This window comes from Poeciliopsis prolifica, unplaced genomic scaffold (genome assembly GCF_027474105.1).
Source record: "Poeciliopsis prolifica strain line A6 unplaced genomic scaffold, Auburn_PproV2 SCAFFOLD001, whole genome shotgun sequence".
Classification (NCBI taxonomy): Eukaryota; Metazoa; Chordata; class Actinopteri; order Cyprinodontiformes; family Poeciliidae; genus Poeciliopsis; species Poeciliopsis prolifica.
This window is the reverse complement of record NW_026562376.1, coordinates 6994685-7018319: the sequence shown is the minus strand read 5'-3', so window position 1 is coordinate 7018319 and position 23635 is coordinate 6994685. Positions and strand designations below refer to the sequence as shown.

General features: G+C 39.7%; 4 protein-coding genes and 1 non-coding gene across 9 annotated transcripts; 2 read left to right on the top strand and 3 right to left on the bottom strand.

The window, feature by feature from the left end:
- Positions 1-879: 879 nt before the first annotated feature.
- On the bottom strand, positions 880-10712 carry kif23 (kinesin family member 23). 4 transcript variants are annotated; one of them, XM_055038997.1, is made up of 24 exons: positions 10626-10712; positions 10331-10394; positions 10070-10198; positions 9597-9702; positions 9102-9238; positions 8895-9007; positions 8635-8805; positions 8454-8498; positions 7238-7350; positions 6834-6955; positions 6621-6723; positions 6464-6543; positions 6273-6392; positions 6053-6197; positions 5090-5251; positions 4830-4996; positions 4562-4735; positions 4106-4423; positions 3150-3575; positions 2769-3002; positions 2416-2504; positions 1569-1650; positions 1245-1315; positions 880-1162 (listed from the first exon to the last, which is right to left on the bottom strand). In XM_055038997.1, the coding sequence occupies exons 1-24, from the start codon at positions 10637-10639 to the stop codon at positions 1147-1149; spliced, it is 3201 nt and encodes a 1066-aa protein (XP_054894972.1). In that variant the 5' UTR covers positions 10640-10712; the 3' UTR covers positions 880-1146. The 4 variants fall into 4 exon arrangements, with proteins under 4 accessions (XP_054894972.1, XP_054894989.1, XP_054894981.1 ...); XM_055039014.1 differs by lacking the exon at positions 3150-3575; XM_055039006.1 differs by lacking the exon at positions 8454-8498.
- On the bottom strand, positions 7080-7177 carry LOC129368142 (Z30 small nucleolar RNA). The gene has a single exon (XR_008606791.1). It is a non-coding gene; the product is annotated as a Z30 small nucleolar RNA (small nucleolar RNA).
- Positions 10713-11313: 601 nt separating the features above from the next.
- On the top strand, positions 11314-16221 carry ddb2 (damage-specific DNA binding protein 2). 2 transcript variants are annotated; one of them, XM_055039113.1, is made up of 11 exons: positions 11314-11409; positions 11497-11631; positions 11725-11834; positions 12299-12490; positions 12952-13118; positions 13564-13663; positions 13916-14093; positions 14573-14718; positions 14898-15053; positions 15141-15186; positions 15772-16221. In XM_055039113.1, exons 2-11 carry the CDS (start codon positions 11505-11507, stop codon positions 16020-16022), a joined length of 1473 nt encoding a protein of 490 aa, XP_054895088.1. In that variant the 5' UTR covers positions 11314-11409; positions 11497-11504; the 3' UTR covers positions 16023-16221. The 2 variants fall into 2 exon arrangements, with proteins under 2 accessions (XP_054895088.1, XP_054895094.1); XM_055039119.1 differs by lacking the exon at positions 12952-13118 and adding an exon at positions 12655-12800.
- LOC129365761 (protein FAM180B) lies at positions 16022-17077 on the bottom strand. Its single transcript, XM_055039225.1, has 3 exons — positions 16952-17077; positions 16723-16781; positions 16022-16643 (listed from the first exon to the last, which is right to left on the bottom strand). The coding sequence occupies exons 1-3, from the start codon at positions 17016-17018 to the stop codon at positions 16296-16298; spliced, it is 474 nt and encodes a 157-aa protein (XP_054895200.1). The 5' UTR covers positions 17019-17077; the 3' UTR covers positions 16022-16295.
- A 591-nt stretch (positions 17078-17668) lies between these two features.
- Positions 17669-22737, top strand: kbtbd4 (kelch repeat and BTB (POZ) domain containing 4). Its single transcript, XM_055039097.1, has 5 exons — positions 17669-17750; positions 18728-19198; positions 19636-19777; positions 19864-19970; positions 20928-22737. The coding sequence occupies exons 2-5, from the start codon at positions 18737-18739 to the stop codon at positions 21786-21788; spliced, it is 1572 nt and encodes a 523-aa protein (XP_054895072.1). The 5' UTR covers positions 17669-17750; positions 18728-18736; the 3' UTR covers positions 21789-22737.
- Positions 22738-23635: the final 898 nt, after the last annotated feature.

The window sequence follows — 23635 nt, the reverse complement described above, 5'->3', positions numbered from 1 at the left end:
TCAAATATGCTGGGGGGAGGGGGTTTCCTCTGCACACTGGAATCAGAGAACTGCTTTGGGTGCAGATATATTCAAACCATTTTAGATGAATGAATGTTGAATTTTATTCATCAAACTTCCTTTTTCCAACACTAGCTGCTGTTTATAACTTTTTCTTATTGACAAATACAATAAAGCAAAGTCAAACTGGACATCCATAACAATGTACTGCTCTACTTTCATCAGTGCTGTAAAATAAAAATCAAGTATAAGATTTTAATATTTTCTTTTGTTGAAATGTTTGTGTTTTTTGCCTACAGGTCAGTTCAGGATAAAGACGGATCACAGCGAGTCTTCTAGTGTCATGCTGTCCTCTGCTGCCCTCTAGCGCTGACCAATTATATGGATGGTGTTTGTGTTTCATTTTTATGTAGATGTATCCAAGTAAATTTTAAAAACCTCAAGAATGTAAAAATGAAATTCAAAAAAGTAAAATCCAATTATATGAATTCATTCCACTCAAAGAAGTATATTTAAAGTGTTCGTTCTGTTTATTTTCATATATAACAAATAACCTAAGATTCAGATTCCAACAAAGTGAGACTGCACAAAACCTTTCAAAAAATGATTAAAATACAGAAATGAAGTGAAAAAATATGTTCTTGTACAGTGTACTATATGTACACTGGATTTTGTTTTTGACAAAAATAGGCAAACTCCAACAAATAACATAACTCCTCAAATCATCATTGACTGAAAACTTCACACGTTCTATTTTTTAATTAGCCTTAAGTGACATTGTAGTTTTAATCAACTGTATTGATTTGATCATTTCTTCCCACTACCAGGAGTAAAACATACTCCTTGTATGTTTTACACACACACGCACCCACACAAAGACTCTTCAAAAGGTGTTTTATTCAAGAGTAGATCTAGAATGAAAAACTTAGACAAATAGTGAGTGGTAGACCAATATCAACAATGTTTCATGAACACTTCAGTGACCTATGTCTAGAAATCCTTTGCAAATATATATGTATAAAAGAAAAACATGAAAAAGCATAAATACTAGAACAAGAGCCAAATACAAAATACAAGTTCAGAGTATTGCACAGCAGCCAAGTGAGGACAGGAGAGAGGAGATACTGATGGAACAACCAGCAGCTTTCAGGGTTTTCTGCGCCTTTAACAGAGTAGAGTGAATCAGACATTTCCTACAATGTCAATAAGACAATCTCTTGTTAATTATGTTGCTGGCAGCTTACTTTGTGATCCCATGATGCTCAACTCCAGGCCCCATGTTTGACCCGGCCCTCATCTCCAAGGCCACAGAGCACTGGAAAGGAGAGAAAAATGGATTTGAAATGAAAAGTCTTTCATGGAAAACTTTAAAAAGAAACATTTAAGACACTCTAGGTAAAGTCCAGCCTTTAAATATGCATCAAAGTTCCTCCCATTGAGCCAATATTTGCTGTGTGAAAGAACAGGCAAACAGAAATGCAGCAGCTGCTGCTTGCTACTTTTTTTTAAACTTCATCTTCAAAACTGAATGACTAAATAAAGAGTCATTACGTTTTTTTTAAACTTACCCGTGTCTCCACATCAGTCCAAGCACCATCTGTTTGATTTCCACTTGCAGCAGCAGCTCCTTCTGAAGATTTCCTTTTTCGGCTTCACAGAAAAACAGTGATGGAAATTTGTTAAGCAAGCATTTTCTCTGCTAAAAAGGCTTTAATCTTTACAAAATTCTAATTGAATTGTGGCTACATAACATCAGAAAATATGCAATTACCATACTGTTGGATTTTGGGATTACCATATTGACTGCAGTTAAATCACATTTTCTAGCCACCATCATCTATATGAGGACTGCCTTCAGTGAGATCATCAAACTGCCCATATTTACTGTATATCTGACCATACAAACCATGAATCCACATGGCTTCAACACTTTTTCAGGCTCATATCTGAAAGATTATTCCACACATTGGAGTACAAAGAAATTTGACCCTGTTTGGTTCCATCACATTTTTTTTTTTTTTTAGAAATTCATGAAACAACATGATGCTGAGGAATTGCGCTGGTTCACAATTTGTTCTGGGAGAGTTAAATCAGCTGTACTTTACAATCTAACATTTATCAAATTAGATCATTTAGCCTACAATAACTAAAGATGACTGAAAGAGTTGTTTCGCATTCTTTTGTTAAGGTATCCAACTTTGTCTTTTAGATAACAGAATGAGGACCAAAGTTTGGAAACACTCTCTTTAAATAAATAACAGTGACCTTGAAAAATAATGAAAAGCAATTCTCTACTTTCCCAGAATGCGCAATGGCGATAAATACATTGCATTGAAAACAATAGCCCAAAAGCCTTTTGCAGTGTTGACATTGAGCACTAAGACACTGTAGTGAGCCCATTGCCTTTCTCGTCACCTTGCGACAGAGGTGTGCTCCTGTTTAAGCGTCTCGATGTCGGTGAACTGAACAGACTGGCCTCCACCTCTGGTTTTAATGACCTCCCCCTGAAATGTTAGGAACAATAATGTTAGAACCAACTTTAAATAGCAATACAAACAGATATTCCAAACAATTGCCCCCATGTCTCAGCAATTTTTTAAAGTAAAAAAAATAAATAAAATTCATTGATCTTCTAGGTCCACTTCTGAAACTCAATAGCAACAAGATGGATGTAAATATCTATTAAGACTGGCCTTGTCTTAATAGTTGGACTGATCCATTAAAAAAAACATGGCAAAAATCTACGTTCCTACTACATTTTACTTTACCTTGATGAGTTTGGTCTGTATCTCGCCGTCAGAGGCGACCTCCTGGTGCGTCAACACGTATCTGTCGCACTTGGACAGGGCCTTCTCGTTGGGCACGGATACCTGGATGGCGTTTGGGATGACCGGCTGCAGGACCGTCCCCAAGTCGAGGCTGGAGGGCGGCTTGTGGTCCACCCATTTCTCTACGCCCGCAGAACGGGAACGGCGGTGGCGAGGCCGCACTGGCATGGTCGTCTGATTGAATAACAAGCGGAACAATTCAAAAAAAGAAACAAAAGACATGTGAAACACTTTAAAATGATTCCTGAATAACATAAAATTTAACTACAGTAAGCAGAGAATCTAGTTTTTAATTCTTCAACCTGATGCTGCTCCAACTACCTCTCTGACCCTGTTGCTTTTCTCTTCTCTGAAGTCAAGGAGGAAAATGGGAGAGGGGAGACAGGCCTCCCGTGTACGACAGCACTCTGCTCTTCTCTTGGTTTGGCGGGCTGGGGAGCTGGCGGGAGACAGGGTTCTTTTGGGGATATCAGGTAACCGTAAAACCTCATCTGGAGCCATCTGCTGCTCCAGTAAGGAGATGGCATTGGCCACTGACGAAAAACAATTACTGCTGGGAAGGGGGCATGTGGGTCTTGGGTTCATTTCAATCTCCTCATCACTAGTGGCTCTGACTGCAGGTGACCCTGGCACTGGACTGACCGTAGGAGACTCATCGAGACTCTGACAAGACTCGTTGCGATTCAGACAAGCCTCATCGAGACCCATAGAAGACTCGTCAAGTCTCTGACAAGACTCACTGAGATTCTGAGGAGCAAAATGGAAATAAACAATAAGAGATACGATCAAAAGTACAAATACATAGACTAGAACTAATAGACCCCTGCTAGAGATCCAAACCATTTATCAACTCGGAATTAAATGTGTATTAATGGTTTACTAGATTAAAATGAGTCCCAATCAATTAACTGATGACCTCTTAGAGCTTTTTAATGTTGTAGTTTAGCTGCCATCCAGCAGAGGGCACCGCTCATCCTTAAGCGGAGCCAGTTGAAAAGATCCAAAACAGTATTATGTGTGTAAACAACAAGCTCCTTAAGTTTCACTGTAATAGTCATAATATCACGACCTTTACGCTATGGAAAGACAGTGAGCCTTCTTTATATACAGAAAATGTTATCAATTAATCATCAGTCGATCATCTTTATCTCAATCTCACAACGAGAACCTTAGAAAAAATTCAAAAGATCATCAGAAAAGTCTGTGATAGTCATTACCTTGAACAATTTTCAATAACAAAAAGAGCCTGGGAGCAAAGTACTTAGTTGACAACATACCGGAACAGGCGAAGGTGAGGCTGATCTCTTTGATGGAGGCCGCTCCTCTCTGGACGGCTGCTTCTCTCTGGATGGCCGCTCCTCTCTGGACGGCCGCTCCTCCCTGGAAGGCCGCTCCTCTCTGGACGGCCGCTTCTCTCTGGACGGCCGCTCCTCTCTGGATGGCCGCTGAGGCAGAGGCTGAGTCTGACGCGGCTGGGGTTCGGGGCGACCAGGAGTCTTGCTCTCTGTTACTATAGCTTTAAGTTGTTTCAGCTTTTCGTCTTTCACCCACAGCTTGTTCTGCATCTCAAGCTGCATCGCATTCACTCGTCTCTCCTGCACAACATTACCGATGACAAAGTGGCCTCATTATACTAAATTATGTCACTGCAATTTAGTGACATCTGGAGCATTGTTAGTACTCCAAGTCTAACAATGCTCCAGAACAAACACACAGGTGATGATCCAACTTACACACTCTTTCTCCCACTTATGCTGTGTGTCTGAGACCATGCCCTGCATGCGCTGCTCCATGCGTCTCTTCTCAGAGAGCTCTCTCTGCAGCCTGTGACCCCTGGTTTCAAGCTCTTGCTGCAGGGAACGCTTGTCATCTTCGTAGATTTTAGTAGTTTTCTGCAGGATGTCAATCTGGAAGGAAGTTGTGAGAGACAGTTAAAAAACTACAAAACATCTACAAACCAGTCGTGTCAAAGAAGTCAGTGATTATAAATCAAAGAAGTACCTTGTGTTCTTGCATTTTGGTCTTCTTCTCTAAACGTTCAATCTCCGTTTGGTTGTTATGAATCGCTTTGTCTTTCTCTGCAAGTCTACCATTTTGTTCAAAGATCACATTCTCTGTGGAAGTGACGTTGGAGTCCAGTTCTTGCAGCATAGACTTCATCCTGCTTGCTAAAATAAGATATGGAAGGTGAGCCGAAACAAAACAAACAAGAAAGAAAAAAAAAACTGTTGACCTGTGACAGACACGCTTTGAGTTCTCACCTGCTCTGTTGAATTCTTCAATCATCGCTTGCCGGATCCTCTGTCTGTTTTCCAGCGCTTCAATCAGCCGAGGAATGGTGATCTCATCATTCGGGTCAGTCAGTTCAGATGTGGGCAGAGGTGGCAGGCTCAGCACCACGCCATTCAGAGCAGACATCGCGTCTGAAGGAAGATGTCCATTCAACAAGTTAACATTTTATTATGTCAAAGATCAACACGATTTCAATCTAAGAACTCAAAACCTCTTACACTTTAGTTTCTGAAGTATGAACTTATGACACTATGATGCCAAAACTGTTGACAGTTCATATAAGAACTAGAGTAACATCCTATTTTCATTACATGGAGTTTGATATGATGCCAACTCACTCCTTGCAGATAAACATTTGTATTTATTCTCTAGAAGAGCATTTGTGAAGTCAGACAGTGATGCTGGTCAAGACAGCTTGACTCTCAGGCTCTGCTTCAATTCAGTCCATAGATGTTCCATCAGTGTGAGGTTTATTCTCTCTAGGTGAGTAAAGATCTTCCAAACTTACTCATTCATATCCTTATGGAAGTTATTTTGTGCAGTCATGTTGGTACAAGACAGTGTTATCTCTAAATTGTTGACATAAAGTTGGAAGCATGAAATTGTGGATTAAGACTTCCTTCAGACCAAGTCCAGCTCTTCATTCTGGAAATGGCCCCTTATAAATATAGTTCTTCGTTGGCTTTGAAAGCAGAACTTATGGAACAAACATACTATAAGATGGATGGATGAACAAAAAGTATGAACAAAGATTAATGGATCCATAAATAGTACTCCAGAATGTAAACCTCTATAAATGTCGATTTTTAAGAGAAAAAAAATTTTGAAAGAAAATTTTGGCTTTAGTATAAAAATGTATATGTACATGAGGAGAATTCTCATGTACATATATCTAATGAGGTTTTAGAATTATATTTAAGTAGCATCCTTACCACCGCGGTCCTCCAACCTTTGAGATATCTCCTCCCTAAACGCCTGGTTCCTATGGCGCCGTCCCGGAGTCAGCCCACAGATGGGCCTGTCTACCGGACAAGCCACCTCTACTTCCTGGGTCATCTCTGCAAACCGCATCACCAGCTGCACAGACAGGTGGCTTGTTAGAGAATGGAAATATCTTCAGATCTGTGCAGTGGATCTGTGGGATCAACTTGCCAGCGTTTCCTCGTAATCATCCGCCTTTGGGTTGACGCACACAACCATGCGGACCTTTCCTTCTCCATCAAAGTAGTTTTTAAACAGGTGGGAGACTTTGGAGTCTCTGTATGGTACCATCTACAACAGACGTTCTACGTTACCTGCATGGTCTGAATGGAAATGTTTAGCTTCAATCTAGTAACACTTACCTTGTTGGTGCCGTACATTTGGTTCTCCCGAAGGATTTCAAGGCACGTCCGCAGATTCAGGAGCGACTGATTAATATTTCCTGCATAGAAAAACATGTTAGATTGAGCAAAAGATTTCTAGATGTCTTATCTAATCTAACAATTATGTTTAACAAACCTGCTTCACGTATTCGCGTGCCTTCGGCTCCCGTCCTACCAGTGCGCTCGCTTCCTGCCAAGTCAACGAGACACAGCTGACTGACGCTCACCTGGTTCTTATCCTGACAATTAACAGGGAGAAAATCCAAATCAACAGGATATATCATAACTTAATAGCAGGTGGATATTGTAATATGTTCTGAACTTTGAGAGAAGTTTGGATGCAATTAACCTGGAGAACGCTGGCCCCATCTGCATCCAGAGGAACCTGAGCCAGTTTGATGATGAACACACTATGCGATCGGCTCGACTCTCTGTTCAGTCGAGTGTTTGCAACCTTTCTCTTCTTTTGACCTGCAAAGAAATATCAAATGTTACACACACAAAAATAAAACATCAAACACAGAATTTTAATGTGCAAGTTAAATGATCTCAATAATTCGTTGCACACAATTAATCTTTTGCAACAGATCTGAAACCGCTCAGAGAGAAGATTAACCCAAGTCATTTCCTGAACAGAGCCGACCCGGAGACCAGCAATTCCAGGTCAGTCAGATCTAGAAATCATCACTGCAGCATTGGAGCTAAAAGCATGTATGTTTCTATCATTTGTGGATCAGAAACAGAAACCCTCACCTCTCCAGAACACTTGAAATGCTTCCTCAGCAGATTTGACTTCAACCTCCATACAACCGGCCACGTACATGTTGTGGTTCTGATCCTCTCGAAGGATTTTAGATTGAGGTGGTCTGTAGCAGTGATAAAATGTTTTTAGATAAAATTGTTCTTCAGGAAAGAGGAGCAGTTTTTCATGCAACACATAAAGAGCATGAAGCACAAAGCGCAGGCAGGCATTCAGAAAGTTTCAGACACAAATAATGATAGAGCGGCAAGAAGCATGAGTTTACGGATGCTTGTGACACAAAGCAAAGACTGCAAGCAGAAAGTGAGTCATGTAGGAAGTGGAGGGATTTCTAAAATTCAATGAAACGAAAAGATAAAACTTGAAAAATCAACTGAGTCCTCAGATTTAAGTAGTGAGTTATTGCTTAGTAGCCCGTCATAATCAGGGCTCTATCACATGTTCCAAAGACAAATTTCATATGTGTCTGGACACAAACTTCTAAAATGGTCCACATTTTGGACATTTTCAACAAGACATTTCCCTATTCAAGATTTTTTTTTATCTTCATGAAATGACTCGATGCTAAAGTTAGCGTCACATTCGCCATTTCTTTGAAATTGCCATTTCATTGTTCCTTCGATTTTTCTCGTCTAGTCTGTGGTAGATCAGATCTATTACAAAAATATTGATAATTAAGAGTTGTATCAAACCTGGAGAGTAATATACACGAAAAGTGCAGATTTTTAAATTCACAGCTAGTTCAATACAAAAATCAGTTTCTGAATGATAACTTAAATGTTACCCTGCCTGCTGAGATTACTGAAGCAAATTTCATTTACTTAATTTTTAGTGTGATATCCATATTCAAACAAATATGTATTTGTTATTTGAAGTGATCACTCAAAGAGGTTCCAGAGAAACATTTTTAATGGCATTTAACCATTTTCTTAATTGGATGGATACAATGTTTTCTAGAATTACTAATAACTATAATTAGGTCAATTTTAGCCAAAACCAAAAATAATTGAGATTATATATTTTCCCCTATAATTAATCCATCTAACCTGGGCTCCTGTTCCAACAAATTAAGTAGCCAATAATTATTTTTTGCAATATCAAAAATCACTATTAAGGAATTCTCTTCTACATGTGTGTTCAACTGGACAGCTTAGCTTGATCATGCAGCTAATCTGATGTCTACTGGATTAGTATTCACTGGCCACATACATGAACTCAGTGTTCTGGCGCACAGGTGTGCCTCCACCATTCCACCTAGCAAAAAGAAAAGACAACAGTTTTTCTCCTCCCGCTACGCTGTCATGAAACTATTAAAAATCTTCACAGAGACTCTTGAATAATAATGCTCAAGCATACACTTCAAGTACATCCATTTACTTTAGACACTTACTTTGGCTTGATCGCGTCTTCCTGCGTTTCCTCCAAGAGGTCATAGATGTAGTTGTTATAGATTTCGATGTAAGAAACAAAGACACTGTAGCAGCTGTCCTCATCCACACCATCTGCTTTACAGGCCTCCTCTGGTTTCAGCATGTCACCAATTTCAGGGTCAACCTTTTGTCTAAAAAGTAGGAAATTACACACAACCTCAATATTTAGTGAAACATTGTTGATTGCAGGTTTTGTTTTTCCGAGCATGACATGATTTACCTGGAGGAGGGAGTTTTAAGAACTGTTAAGTTGTTTTCCCGTCTCTGACGCTCCAACACAGCATCAACTTCACACTGAAGTTCCATACCATTTTTATCATCTGTCTTAAAAACCTGAGCAGAGGAGATTCCAATAAACATAAAGCTAAGGAAATACAGCGACAAGTTGTGTGGACTTGAAAGATATTATTGTGTCCTGCTCTCTTACATATCTTTTGGCCTGAAAGGGGCTGACACTGTTGAAAATCATGTCAAGGGAACGTGGCAGCAGTCCACCCTGACCTGGAGAGCCAGTCATGGTGAAAGTCTTCCCGCTTCCTGTGACACCGTATGTGAAGAGCAGCCCTGCAGCAAACAGCAAATCATCAGCAAACTAAAAAAAAAAAATCTGATGCTTTTATAATGCAGGAACAAAAGGACAACTGTGGAAGCATAGAGCTACCAAAAGAAAAACAGCTATATTATGTTACATTGCCAATGTTAGTTTGGGTATATTGTGCATCTCCAATATCTATATTTGGTGATAGTGTTCATTTATTGTATAAATAAATAGTTAAAAATACATTTTATACGTATTTATATTTGTAAAGTTTCTGTGCTATGATGGGATACTGCTGTCATTTTCTTTCATTGGTGACAGCTCCAGGGTTCTGTAGATACCTCTGATTTCTGCATGTTACAATTTATTATCTTGCTCTCTTACCATTTTTCCCATGAAGGAGGTCGACAACAAGAGGTTTGGCCACGTTCTCAAAGAGCTCCATCTGCGATACAGAAACTCCAAAGACTTTTTTGAAGGAGTATTGTGTCTAAAAACCAAAACACATCCATTAATATGAATATACTTTATTATGCAAAAAAGCATACATTTTAAAAATAAATGTGAACAGCCTTCTAATTTCTATGTGCTTGTCACTGAACTCAGAATCAGACATGTTTGACAAGCCTAAAATGGTTTAATCTTCTAGTTTGGAGTTGGTAAAAGTATTTGAAGATTTTTTTTTTATAAAAAGTTTTTGAAGAAAACCATGCACATAACTAAGGCCAAATAACATTTCGAAAGAGGTTTTAAACTGATTTTGCTGAACTGAATCATCCAAAATTGACATTTAAACCATGCATATTGCATAGCTGCTGTAGTTTAAAGGTACACCTCTGCATGACTGGACTGGTTACCTCTTTATATTCCCCATTGCGGTTAACTCTGAAGCCCTCGGGAGCATGCAGCTGGACGGTGGAGCTGCTGATCACCTCAATGCAGCACTCCTCGTCCTCCGCAACCAGAGGCCGCACACGTAGATACACCTGATGTATATATCAAAATGATTTTTCTTACAGAATGCAGTGAAGACTCGCTGAAGACGCTAATAAGATCACAGACATTGTTTTCTTGGACCGCCATGTTGGAATGCTCGCTTATCAACCTGCGATACTTACCCCAACTGGGTCTCTCTGGCTGTTGGGAGGCTTTTTTGGAGGCTTTCGGGGCGTTTTACATTTCCTGGTAGTGAAGGATAAAATTGATCACATTTCAAACCGTCGTAGCTACTTTTAGTGATTCATAACAGTAAACGGTAATGACTGGCTGCTCTGCTAACTATCCCACAGCTAAGCTAGTCATCAAAGTCTCTCCAACTCAGTAAATCAATAGTTCCGACATTTAATGACAACACAAAGTATATTTGAAACAAACTCTAAAGGCGACGCGCGGAGAAAAATAAATCCTACTTACACTTGTCGATTCATTGTAAAGAGTAGTAATCTGTTGTAGTTTGACCGTTTCTGTTGATCTAAATTTGAATCTTCCCTCCGCCTCAATCTCAGACGGAACTGTTTGAAAAGAAGCCGAAACGAGCCAATAAGATCGCAGAACAAGAACACGTGCTTCCGCTGGACTTCTTCCGCGTATGACGATTAAACACACGACACCAGACAAAAATGTAAACTATGTGAAGTCCGCAGAAAAGAAAAACAATGTGATGTTGATGTAGCAAGTTGAGCATTCTGGCTAACCTAGCAAATGATAACAGCTAAGGAAAAACTACAAAATGTATAATTTTTCTTCCATTTCATAAATGGACTGCTATATTATTATTATTATTATTATTATTATTATTATTATTATTATTGTTGTTGTTGTTGTTGTTGTTGTTATTATTATATTGACTTACTATTTTTATAAAAGTTAAAACAACAAAAGCCATACGCAGCCTTTGAATATTCTCAGAGGTTCAGAATATTTTATATATATTTATATATCTTGTTGGTTCTTCTTTACAGAAAAAAGCAATAATCTTGAAAAAATACATTATGGCGTCACTTTTGTAGTCTTTTTTCGAAGGTCCAGTGATCTTGAGTAACCAGCGCCCCCTGTGGTGCTCCGACTGTATGACACAGAGGTTACAAAACACAAACATGCAGCCATTGAAGTCACGTGTGGTACAGTGTTACGCAAACGCAGAAGTTTCTTATGTTGATTTTTCAGTTCATCCAGCTCTCCCAGCTTCCCACCACAGGTAAGCAGCAGCTTTGAACATTATGAAGGCATTGTTCTCGAGTCAAATCACTCTTCTCGTGTTGTTTTTATTTTGTCGATTTAACAGGCTGAGAAATGAAAAGCAAGCCCACCAAGTCACAGGAAAATGGATCAAAAAGTAAAGTGAAGAAAAGAGCTGAAGAACACACGTCGCTGAGTAAAAAACTGCGAGACAAGATAGATGGAGAAACATCTAAAGCGGGTGTGTTGCATCGATTGGACGGCTTCCGTTACTCATTGCGCCAGTATTGCTTTAGTTTTGATAGCTGAATGAATGGGTCTCTTCGTTTTGCAGGACCTTCTTACAGTTCTGGAGGAGTCCAGAGGAAGAATGGCCCAGGAAGTATACTGCACTATATATACAGGAGTTCTTTGGGCCAGAGTCTGCACTCTCAGATGAGACAGGTAAAGATCTCTCCTTAGTTTAGGATCAACAAGAGCAGTCTGTATGTAGGGGTGAAATAATCCCTAATTTATTGTGTTTACTTGATAGGGCCAGACACATAATAGACTAATTTATTGTAACAGCAGTCCTATGCTGTATAAAAATTGTTCATGCTTACAGCCTGAGCAATTTGCAGCAACAATTCAGACAAATAAAAGGGAGAAAGGGCACGAAGAGCTTTAAAAAGTTTAACATTTATTTTTAAATGGGCAGGAAGCCAGTGGGATGAATGTAAAACTGCTCTAATGTGTTCCTGTTTGACGGTGTGAGCTAAAAGCTGAGATGCATCATTCTGAAAACGGTTCAAGAGCTGTAACAACAGACATGTTTAGGCCTGGCTTGGATTTTTCCTGCAGCGTTATGCACCATACTGAATGACTGTTTAAAAAAAAAAACAAAACAAAACTTTTTCTGTCTCTCGCAGTGTCTCCAGGAGCCGTTTGTTCGATCGCTATCATCCTACCATTTCCACGGCGCCAGCAGTCCATTTGATCGCAGAATCACCTGCGTGGAGTGGCACCCCACTCATCCCACCACTGTGGCTGCAGCCTCAAAAGGGGGGGACATTTTTCTGTGGGACTTTGAGAGGTCTGAAACAAAAAGCTTTACTCGAGGGGTGAGTTGATGCGTCTGATTGGCTTTATCTCAACAACATGGAAGGGCCCTGCTGATCTTTATAATCATCTGCAATCCTTTTTGTGGCTAAAGAAAGCAGGTGGATTTGTAGAAGTGTGCATCCTTGATGTGCCTTTCGACAACCTTTTTTGATTCTCTGCTTAGATGGGGGCTGGAGACTCGGTAACAGACATGAAGTTTAACCTGTTAAATCCCAGTCAGCTGTTCACCTCCTCTATGGGCGGTACAACATCTCTGCAGGATTTCAATGGGACAACCCTAACAGTGTTTACATACACAGACACCCGGAAGTAAGACTAACAGCCCTTTTTTTTCCTCCATCAGGTCTGTAAGCTCACTCAGTCTAGCATCAGTCTTCTTATCAGGCGGCCCTCAGCAAATTTAAGCATTTCCATGCAAAGCGAATGCATTATTGGCCTGCATTTGTATTTGTGTGTGCAGAACGGAGCAGGAGATTTTATTGGCGGGATGAAGTTTTGCCCCACAGACTTCTCCAGAGTTTATGCAGCTTCTGGCGAGGGGACATTGACCCTGCATAGCTTTGAGGGCTACCCTCCCACCCTGCTGTCCAGAACACAAGACTGCGGTCATGATCACCACAATGTTTGGTGAGGAAACTGGAAGGAAGACTGATGCTTGATGGTGGCAACAACATTTGCCCTTGAAAAGTATTCATAAGCCTTGAACTATTTTTGTCACAAAGTATTAGAGTTGTGTTGATATATTTGTGAGGCAGAGTACAAACTGTTTATGTTTTTCTAGTTTTATGTTTGTTGCTGTTTTTGTATATAAGCTATCCTAAGTTAGTTTTTTTGTAAAAGTCATTCTCTACACCTCAAAACAAAGTAGTTTATTTTTATTGATTTGTTTGATTAAGTACTAAAGCATAAAAAAGTTTGTTGGGTGTTGAATGTTACATAATGGAGTAGACTGAATTCTGTAGCTTTCTAAATTGCTGTAATGTTTTTCACTACTTATCACAAATGTTGTATATGACACAACTTTGCTGATTATTGCTTACATTTTCTAAATGATCTTTTTTTTTTTCCCCAGCTTTTGGTATTGTTGTGTTGACGTGTCTGTGAGTCGGCAGATGCTTGTGACTGGAGACAACATGGGAGAGCTTCTACTTCTGGGTCTGGATGGGAAAAAGGTTTGTTCTTACAGCCATTTACAGCAGTCTTCTTGTTTTATTTTAGAAATCTGAGTCAAGAATTTATTTAAAGCAAAGGATTAAAGATGTAAAAGGTATGCAATTGGTTGCGACTAAATCAATCATTTTGTTCATGTTCAGGAAGAAGGAAGAAATTTGGTGAAAGCAAAGTCAGCATTGCTTCCAGTCAAGAGAAATATGATGGTTGTATTAAAAACCATTTGTTTGTCATTTGCTCTGTTTAATTGTTAGATTTTCAGCAGTAAGTTGCACAAAGCCAAAGTGACGCATGCAGAGTTTAACTCCCGATGCGACTGGTTACTGGCGACGGCCTCGGTTGATCACACGGTGAAGCTCTGGGACCTGAGGAACATCAAGGACAAGAAGAGCTTCCTCTACGAAATGCCTCACGAGAGAGCCGTCAACTCAGGTTGGAAACAAGAGTCTTTGGTCAACGTTTTGTAAAATTCTGTTTTTAAAAAAACAGTTTTAAAGTCTGGTTGTTCATACTGAAGCCATTCAACCTTTTTGATGTCAGGTATCAGAGGAAAAATTATCTTTAGACTGATTAAAAATTGTTCAGGCTTCATTCCAGAGTGTTGCTGCTAGCCCAGAATGAAAAATAAATACAAACAAAAAAACCCCAAAAAGAAACAACCGAACTCAGTATTTTTACTAAGTATTGTTAAATGGATAAAAATAATATTTTCATACAGTAAATGTTTGGATTCGAGTTTACTTCATACCAGATGTATTTAAAAAAAAACTGCTTTCTCTCAAAGGGCTGTGATCATATCTCTCAGCATAATTTAATATAAGAAATGAGAGCAAATATTTGAAGAATTTGGAAGTTAAGACTTTATTAAGAGATAAAAACCTAAAGGAACCCATTCTGTTAATCTACTGCAGCCTATTTCAACCCTTTGGACGCCTCAAAGCTGCTCACAACAGATCAGCATGATCAGATCCGCGTGTACTCCTCCTCTGATTGGTCAAAGCCTCAGCACATCATTCAGCACCCACACAGGCAGTTTCAGCACCTCACACCCATCAAGGTTTGTCGTCTCTCCTCAAGTTTATTTCAGTGGGAATAAAAGGAGAACGACTTTTATAAACATTTAATAAAAAATCTATCTGGTTTTATGACTAAAAAATCTTATTTTAGGCACTAGAAAGATATATTTTTTATGAGTGTTTGTCTGTGACAACAAAATAATGACAGATTGTTCTGTAGGCCACTTGGCATCCCCTGTATGACCTGATTGTGGCGGGCCGATACCCCGATGACCGCATCTGCACTGGAGATCAGAGGTCCATTGATGTCTTTGACTCCAACAGTGGGAAGTTGGTGTTTCAGATGTATGATTCCACTGCCTCAGGGATCAAATCGGCGAGTATCACTTAATTTAAAAAGTCAAGTTAAAATAAACTAATTCAAAACCTTTTTAAACCAAGAATTTTTTTTTTTTTTCTACAGATCAACAAGTTCAGTCCAATGGGTGATGTCATCGCATCTGGAATGGGTGAGTTGTCTTCATAGTTCCACCTGAATCATATTTTGTTGTATTAAAGCTACAACATTCAGTTGATTTTATTGGGATATTTTATACGACACACCAATACAAAGTAGTGAATAACTGAAGGATAATTATATTTGGTTTGGGGGATATAATTTGCTCATTCTTTTTGGAAAATAAGATCTGTGTTTGACACATCAGTATGATTTAGTCTAAATCTCTAAATTGTAACTGTTTCTATATCTTAAGGCTTGTTATCCTGCTATTAGTCCTTTTGTCACTTTTTTGTTTCCAAGGCCAGAATTAGCTGTCTAGTCATACATAACTAATATTTTCCAACAAGGGCTTTGGCTCGCTGCAGCTCTTATGTGGCTTTTGGCAGCACTGGATTTTATTAGAATAAAGAGGGATGGATGACATAAAAAGCCCTTCCACATTTATATTTGTGAAAGTCATCAGTTATGTACTACTTTGTGTTTTTATGTCAGTGAATTCATTTCAGTTTGTGTAGTGCAGAAAAAATAAATGTTAAAAAAGTTTAAGAGGAATAAAAGCTGAATTCAGCAGTAAAACTCTTATAATTGCTCTCAGGTGTAACACTACTCATCTGGGACCATGACGAGTCGCTGGTCAGCGGCCGACACAAACCGATTGAGGAAACGTCGGCTTCAGCAGACGGGGTCAGAGATCAGCGGACGGGTCAGCAACGCTCTGGCAGAGACCGGAGGGGTCCGACCCGGGATGCGAAGCTGAAGAAAAAGCTAGCTTCTCTGGAAGAAACCGAGACCAAAACCAAAACCGGGTGCACCAAACAAAAACAAACTCAGAAGAGGAAACTGTAGAGCTGAAAAATTAAAGTTTATTTTTGTAAGTTTATCTTAGTGTTTTGTGTTTCTAACATCAGGAATTGTTTGCATGTTGACAAACAATATGAACCATATAAGATGGTTTGTATTTTATATAAACCATTTGTATTTGCAGGGCTGTGTACATTTTTCCTGCACTTTTTCTGCTGTATAATAATAAATATCTTCATTTGTATATTGCTGAATATTTCTTTAAAAAAATGTTTTCTGTATAATTTCAAGATCCAAGCTTCCATCTTTATGATTTATTTAAGCATAATTGTAGAGAAAACCTCCCCGTAAGTCATAGGTGGTGATGTTTGCCAGCTGGATAAGCACTCCACCCCAAGCCTCTCGCTCTTCCTTGTTCCTCTGGACCCCAACTTGCAGAACAGAGTACACCATGCTCAGAACCAGCTTCTCAAACTGATCCCGAGGCAGAGGAGTCTTCTGACGAGCCTCCTGTGTCTTCATCATGAGCTCTGTCGAGATTAGAGTCCTTGGAATGCCGTCATTAATCTGAGACAAGAATTCCCGCCCTTTCCTCATCGATGCCAGCTCTTCGTCCAACAGGAAAACATTGTTATCCTGGTTTAACTCAACCCCACTCAGTAAAATCTGTGAAGAATATGAAAAATGTGTTTTTGCCACAGAAAAGAAATGGCAAAGATACGTTGGAAGTTGGACATAAAGCTACCTCAAACATCAGGTTTGCATCAGAGAGATCAGCATTTGGACCTAAGCCTGCTGCCACATCTGAAGAGGAAAAATTAAAATTGTCATAGATTCAATTATACTAGTTCTAAAAATTGAACTGATTTCCCATTATAACTGTCATTACTTCATTATCTACAATGTAAACTGGACAATACATGAATTACCTTAGTGCAATGGCATAAACTATCAGAATGTCTTGTTTTACTCACCTTGCAGCACTTGACCAAGCCAAAGCCATAGAATAGTTGGGAGCCAGAGTCTTAGTTGTGCATTCATGCCTCTCTAGACTAGAACAAAAAGAGGAAAAGCAACATCTGCCCTACCTCTCTACTCATGGAAAGAAGAAAACGTCCCCTGAATACCACAGATTTTTGTTTTTTCAGCTTGGAAAACGGGCAGAAACCAGATGGCTCCTCTGGAGCAAGTCTAGGTTGTGGAAATTTTTCTAATTTAGATTTTTTTCCCCTTCATCTTGCAAAACACAATAAAGTGAAAAGTTTCACTTAAATATTTTATCTGAATACAAAGCACAGGTAAGGGAAATCTGAGTTCTTCTCTCAGTTCTGATCCTTAGAATGCTGTGGAGGAAAAAAAAAACATCACGTGGAAACTGTAGTGAAAAAATCAGTCCCAGATTAGCTATTCTAAGTCATAGTATTATGACCAACATTTTTTCATGAAATTATGAATGGAGGTAAATAAATAGGACCTCTCAGACTGACTTCGAGGCAACATTTATACCAGGGAGGAAATTCTGGCAAAACTGCTCAACTCCACTTCTTCTTCATACCATGTGTTCGTTAATGTTTTTAACACACCTGTGAAGACTTCAACAAACAGCTTTATTTACAATTACAATATCTGTTGTTTTCAATAAGAAACTGCAGTAATGAGGTTCTGCCACAGGGGGGCGGTAAGCGTTTGGCGCTATGTTAATTTAACCTTTTACAACAGTTATTCCGGTGAACAGTTCAGCTGCCTCCGAATGCTGCAACAGTGCAAATAAAGGTAGAGTAACTGCATGGCTATCACAGTTAAGAGATATTTGTTTAGTTCCATGTTTTCTTCAGAATATTTTGGCAGAACATTTATTAGAAAAGCAAACTGGCGGCTTTCTGCTGCGGGCGCTAGCGGCAGACAAACACAACAACACAGCTAGCGATAGCCTAGCTTAGCCAATCAGCATCACTTATCAGTTGTTTTGGTTGGTCTTTGCATGTTGAAGACCCTGTATTAGAAAACGTGTGTAGACTGAACCATTTAATTGTTCATTGTAAAAAAAAACAACAACTAATAAACACGTCTGAATATTTGAATACGAGTCTCAGTTTAATAGACCAGTGAGCTTGTGAGCAGTACATACTTCTGCAAAAACTCAGAAGTCAGTAATGTATACTTTATTGTCCAAATTGAGGAATTATAGTCAGTGAGGAAACGCAGTTTTATAAACAAAAATAAAACCTACAAACTCCACTCGATCACAGCATCATATTCGATCCAGGGGTTAATACATTATCAGACGAACCGTCTTACTCAAGTACAATGAATATTTTAATGTTCAGACCTGCTGATTTTAAAAAGGTAACATTTAAAACATGCTGTATCCTGTTTAATTATTATTATTTAAGAAAATCTATGATAACTTTTTGTATTAAGGACAATAAAAAGGTAGCATTACTGTCGCCCTAAGAATAAAAAACGAATCTTTTAAAAAAGCTACAATACTTAAGAGAGGTCGATGTGTAAAGTTTCCTGTTCTCCAAAACCTCGCCGAGATACATGTGGACCAACTGGTGGATCAGTTCACTAGACAAACTGTTCTTTGTAGATAAGCATCTATTTTATGTCTCCACTAATACATTTAATATACTTACATATTCACAGTTGCTGTAAAGCCATCGATAAATAACTAACTTCCTTCCATCTAATCCACTGTTTATTTTTCCCTGATAATCTGGTGTTAACATTTGTTTTTAACATGGCAGGCAGCAAAGATGGAGTCCGGTGAGGAGAGCGGCGTCAGTGTTAGCGGCTCTGTGGGAGAGGAGAACTACTTCCTCGGATACACCTTCACTGACCGCTCTCATTCCAGCCGTGTGGTGAAGAGCATCATGGACTTGTGCCTGGAGGATGGCCTGTTTGCAGATGTCACCGTCACTGTGGATGAAAGGCAGTTTCACCTGCACCGGCTGGTGCTGTCAGCGCAGAGCAGCTTCTTCCGCTCCATGTTCACCTCCAACCTCAAAGAGTCCCACAACCGCTTCATCGAGCTGAAGGATGTGAGTGCCTCTGTCTTCCAGCTGCTGGTTGACTACATCTACCACGGCACCATCAAGCTGCGGGTGGAGGACCTGCAGGATACCTACGAGATGGCAGATATGTACCAGCTGACGGCTCTGTTTGAGGAATGCTCCCGCTTCCTCTCACGGACGGTGGAGGTCAAGAATTGCTTACAGGTGATTTCAATCAATCAGTCAAGTTTATTTATACAGCACATTTCAGCAACTAGGCAGGTCAAAGTGCTTTACGTCATAAAACGCAGAAAAGCAAAGTCACAGAACACAGTCAACGTTTGAAGCATTATATTTTGTCAATCGTTACACATCAAATGTTGATTGTTTCATTTATAATGTTTCAAAAGCAATTCTAAACAGGTGGATTTTTAGTTTAGATTTAAAGAAACTCATTGTACAAGCTGCTTTATAATTTTCTGGAGATTTGTTCCAGTTTTATGTGCATTGAAGCTGAATGGCTGCTTCTCCATGTTTGGTCCTGGTCCTGGGAGATGAGGAGCAGACCAGAATCAGAAGACTTTATTGATTTGTCACTGGTGTTGCAGGCCAGGCTGATTTAGAACATTCATCCTAAGCCTTTTTTCTGTTTTTTTTTCTAGGTGATGTGGCTTGCAGACAGACACAGTGACCAGGAGCTGTATACTGCAGCCAAGCAATGTGCTAAAATCCACCTGGCTCAGCTGCATCAGACCGAAGAATATCTCAATCTGCCCCTCTGCCTGCTGCTGGACATCATCAAGGGTATTACAGTTAGACGGATTTAAGAGTGTAAGAATTGTAATGTCTCTTGATCAACGCTGCTCAGTCGGCTCTGTCTCTGTGTTTAGATGGTGTTCCCAGCTCCCAGAATCCAACGATGGCCATCGAGTCGTGGATAAACCACAACAAGGTTGAGAGGGAGGAGTTCTCCTGCCTTCTACAGGAGAATCTGAAGGTAGAACACCTGCCAATTTGATTTTTTTCAGCCAGTGTCAAATTTCCAGGTGTTTTTCCACGTCTTATTGATAATTCATTTTCTTTTCAAGAGTTTTAAAAAGGTACAGAACAAAGAAGTTATTCAACATTTCAATGTGTCAAACATTGAACCTGAAGGAAAGAAAGGGGCTTACAGGTTCCAACACTTAGCTAATAATTTTGAAAGGAAAAATAAAAAAACAGAAAATAAAAGAAATACAAAATTATTCCTGTCATCTGACTTTTACTAAACCCTAAAAGTGAATCAAACAGCAACCCAATCAATCAATTGGTATGTCATTAGTCAAGTTGCAAGGCTTTCTGTAAATATTATTTTAGTTGGGACAGGTCGCTGCGACAAACTGGCGACCTGTCCAGGATGTACCCCGCCTCTCGCCCAGAACGTCACCTGGAGACAAACACCAGCAGTCCTCCTGACCCCACTAGGGGACAAGGGTGTTAGAAAATGGATGAATTATTCTAGTTTTTCAGTTCATCAGTCCACTGTAGACATGGGAAGGACTTGAGCATGTTGTTATAATAGATTGAGTAATATTAATTAATATTTTTTGAAGTTTTGTTTACAAAGTCTTCACAATCCATTTCATTTTCGGCTACGTGTGTTTTTATTGTCGTTTTATTGTTGTGTTTTATTTTGGATGTTTATAATATCTTCCAGGTTAAGTGTTCTTTAAAACAGTATAGTTTATTGATCTATGAGAGAATAAATTTGGTTTATCATGCTATGATTATCTGTTACTTGAAGCTGGTCTCAAAACAACAGTATCATTGTGTATGGCAAAAAATTACTGGGACAATTTATTGTGCAGCAAAATGTCTTATTGTGACAGATCTAAGAAGTAATAATAATAATGAGGTGATTGGTTCTTTTTATGCTTATTTCTGTCACTAAAATTTATTTCTGGGTCCATGGCAGGAAATCGGGGAAAACGTCCACATCTACCTGATTGGCAAAGAGGAGACGAGGACTCACTCTCTTGCTGTGTCTCTGCATTGTGATGAGGACGATGCGATCAGCGTGAGTGGCCAGAACAGTCTCTGCCATCAGATCACTGCCGCCTGTAAACACGGCGGGGACCTATACGTGGTGGGGGGGTCCATCCCCCGCCGCATGTGGAAGTGCAACATGCACACCATGGACTGGGAGCGCTGTGCACCGTTGCCTAGAGATCGCCTCCACCACACCATGGTGTCTGTGGCCTCTGAAGACGCCATCTACTCCCTGGGCGGGAAGACGTTGCAGGACACGCTGTCAAACGCTATAATTTACTACACAGTGAAGGACAACATGTGGACAGAGACGAGCCAGTTGGACACAGCCGTGTCCGGGGCCGCCGGCGTCAACCTGGGAGGAACCATTTATCTGCTTGGAGGCGAGGAGAACGACATGGACTTTTTCACAAAGCCGTCCCGTCTCATCCAGTGCTTCGACACCTCCTCCCAGAAGTGCCAGATCAAACCGTACATGCTGCCGTTTGCAGGCTGCATGCACGCCGCCGTCCACATGGACGTCATCTTCATCGTAGGCGAAGGGGACTCGCTGGTGTGCTACAACCCTCTGCTGGAGAGCTTCACGCGGCTGCGCTTCCCAGAGGTGTGGAGCTGCATCCCTTCTCTGTGGAAGGTGGCCAGCTGTAACGGCTGCATATACGTCTTCAGGGACAAGTGTAAGAAAGGCGACGCCAACACTTTAAAGTTTAACCCGGCCACATCCGTGGTCTCGGTTATCAAAGGTATAAAAATCCTCCTAACGAACTGGCAGTTTGTACTCGCCTGAGAATTTCCAATCTACGGTCCACAATCATCACAATGAATCAGGTGACAGACGTTGATGTGACTTACAGTGAATTCAGATCTGCTAAAAAGATTCCCACTCAGCTGTGTTAGCCATTCCAAAACCTCAGCTGTGTCTGTGAGATGCTTCTGTATCAGCGTGTTGTTGTGCATCTCTTAACTGGGGACCGAATGTGTAGTAAGACTGACCAGTGATGATCAAAGCTGTTGTTTCCTGTGCACTGCTCGTATATTAACATGCATGAAGTGCTTTAGTGGTCAGTAAAAAAACTCCTCACTGAATTGTAATAATCAGGCTGCTGAAAGGAGCTGAATCTTCACACATTTTAAGTCTGTAAACATAATATCAGAGAATGTTTTGTAGCTTTTCAACGTTTACATTTTTATGTATGATGTACTAGTTCGAGTTCATGTGTTCTGATAAATGGTGAAACCTGCATAGAATTACTTTTAGTTTTTATTTGGTCAACCAGCCTTCAAAGTGTTCAGGTAATGGTTGACGTTTCTAAAATCCTTCAAAAGTATATGATTAAAAAAATGCAGTGCCTTGTAAATTTATTTAAACTTGTTGAACTATAAATAAGAGTATGTTTTACTGAGATTTTATGGTAGATCAACACAGTGTTAGTATTTGGTTTCTTGCTGTGTTTAACAAAAAGGTAGAGACAGAAGAGGTAGATTAGCAGAACCATTGAGTCTTGCTGGGATTTATTTGGAAACAGTTTTTCAATCAAACAGTTCTACTCTTAAAAATAAGACTAAAGGTCAAATGAAGGATTTTTAAACTATCTAATTCTAGAGTAATTCTCAGTGTGTCATCTAAAGTAGCAGGTAAATAAGTCGAACAAACATTCCACATGTTTTTTTTTAAGTGTGTACATTTGCTGTTAATGCTCTTTTTTGATACCCTTAAATAAAATCCAGTGAAACTATTCAGAGGTTTCTGAATTAGTAAATGGTGAGCAAATGCATAAATTTCAATACAGCTGTTCTTTTAAATCCTCAAAGGCTTTTTAGAAAACGTTAGTAAAAAAAAAAAAAACAATGTCACAAAGTCTGAGGAACACAACTGACAGGTCAGTTATGCAACAGAACTAAGCATACAGCTCGATCTCCAATGAGCAAACATCTATTCTTAGAATGACCTGCATCTAATTGAGAATTTGTGTCGAGAATTATAAATTTAGGTATCAAAATCTCAGAACTTGATCTTTTATGCAAAGCAGAGTGGGCAACAGTTTCACTCAAAATGTCCCAAATGGTTGATATATAAATTACTTGCAGCTGTAAATTCAGCAAAAAAGTGATTCTACAAAGTACTGACTCAAAGGGGCTGAATATATATTTGTCTCTGAATCAGTAGAAGCAGGATTAAAGTTGATAAAAATTCCTGCATTGATTTTTGGGAGTGAAAAAGTGAAGGGAACGATAGAGTTGCTACGGAGAGGCCAACAGTGTGATCCCATTGATGTTCTGCTGGAGTCTGTGCAGCTGAAACCTAAGCTCAGGAACATGTCAGACTGTGCGAACTATTCTGAGCATCGGCTGCTGACGGCGGGATGCGGGGTGGGTGTCGGGGTTCAGATGCGCCTACACAAGAACTACCGATAACCTATAGCCACTACGAACACCATCTGAAACGCAGCTCTTTTGCCACAAACAAAAACCAAAAAAAAAAAAAAAAACTTGAAACAGCAGTGTGTTGCTTCCTGGGACAGTGGTTGACCTCTCCCATGACTCCCTTAATTTTTAAGGCTCCATACTTTTCCATTTTATCCAGTGTGTAACTCTCAGTCATGTTTGGTTCATGTGAAGGTAGATTGTGAGGAG

Bases quoted from the DNA above. Each gene is read 5' to 3' on its own strand.
- ddb2 (XM_055039113.1), top strand. From the start codon at position 11,505: ATGAAAAGCAAGCCCACCAAGTCACAGGAAAATGGATCAAAAAGTAAA. The intron at 12,491-12,951 runs GTGAGTTGATGC...TTGTGTGTGCAG, and splicing joins CAAAAAGCTTTACTCGAGGG to AACGGAGCAGGAGATTTTAT. The intron at 15,054-15,140 runs GCGAGTATCACT...TTTTTTCTACAG, and splicing joins CTGCCTCAGGGATCAAATCG to ATCAACAAGTTCAGTCCAAT.
- kbtbd4 (XM_055039097.1), top strand. From the start codon at position 18,737: ATGGAGTCCGGTGAGGAGAGCGGCGTCAGTGTTAGCGGCTCTGTGGGA. The intron at 19,778-19,863 runs GTATTACAGTTA...CTCTGTGTTTAG, and splicing joins GCTGCTGGACATCATCAAGG to ATGGTGTTCCCAGCTCCCAG. The intron at 19,971-20,927 runs GTAGAACACCTG...GGTCCATGGCAG, and splicing joins TTCTACAGGAGAATCTGAAG to GAAATCGGGGAAAACGTCCA.
- kif23 (XM_055038997.1), bottom strand. The intron at 9,703-10,069 runs GTAACCAGTCCA...TTTGGTTTTTAG, and splicing joins GCAATGGGGAATATAAAGAG to ACACAATACTCCTTCAAAAA. The intron at 5,252-6,052 runs GTAAGGATGCTA...ATCTTCCTTCAG, and splicing joins AAGGTTGGAGGACCGCGGTG to ACGCGATGTCTGCTCTGAAT.
- LOC129365761 (XM_055039225.1), bottom strand. From the start codon at position 17,018: ATGAATGCACAACTAAGACTCTGGCTCCCAACTATTCTATGGCTTTGG. The intron at 16,782-16,951 runs GTGAGTAAAACA...TTTCCTCTTCAG, and splicing joins GCTTGGTCAAGTGCTGCAAG to ATGTGGCAGCAGGCTTAGGT. The intron at 16,644-16,722 runs GTAGCTTTATGT...TATTCTTCACAG, and splicing joins ATGCAAACCTGATGTTTGAG to ATTTTACTGAGTGGGGTTGA.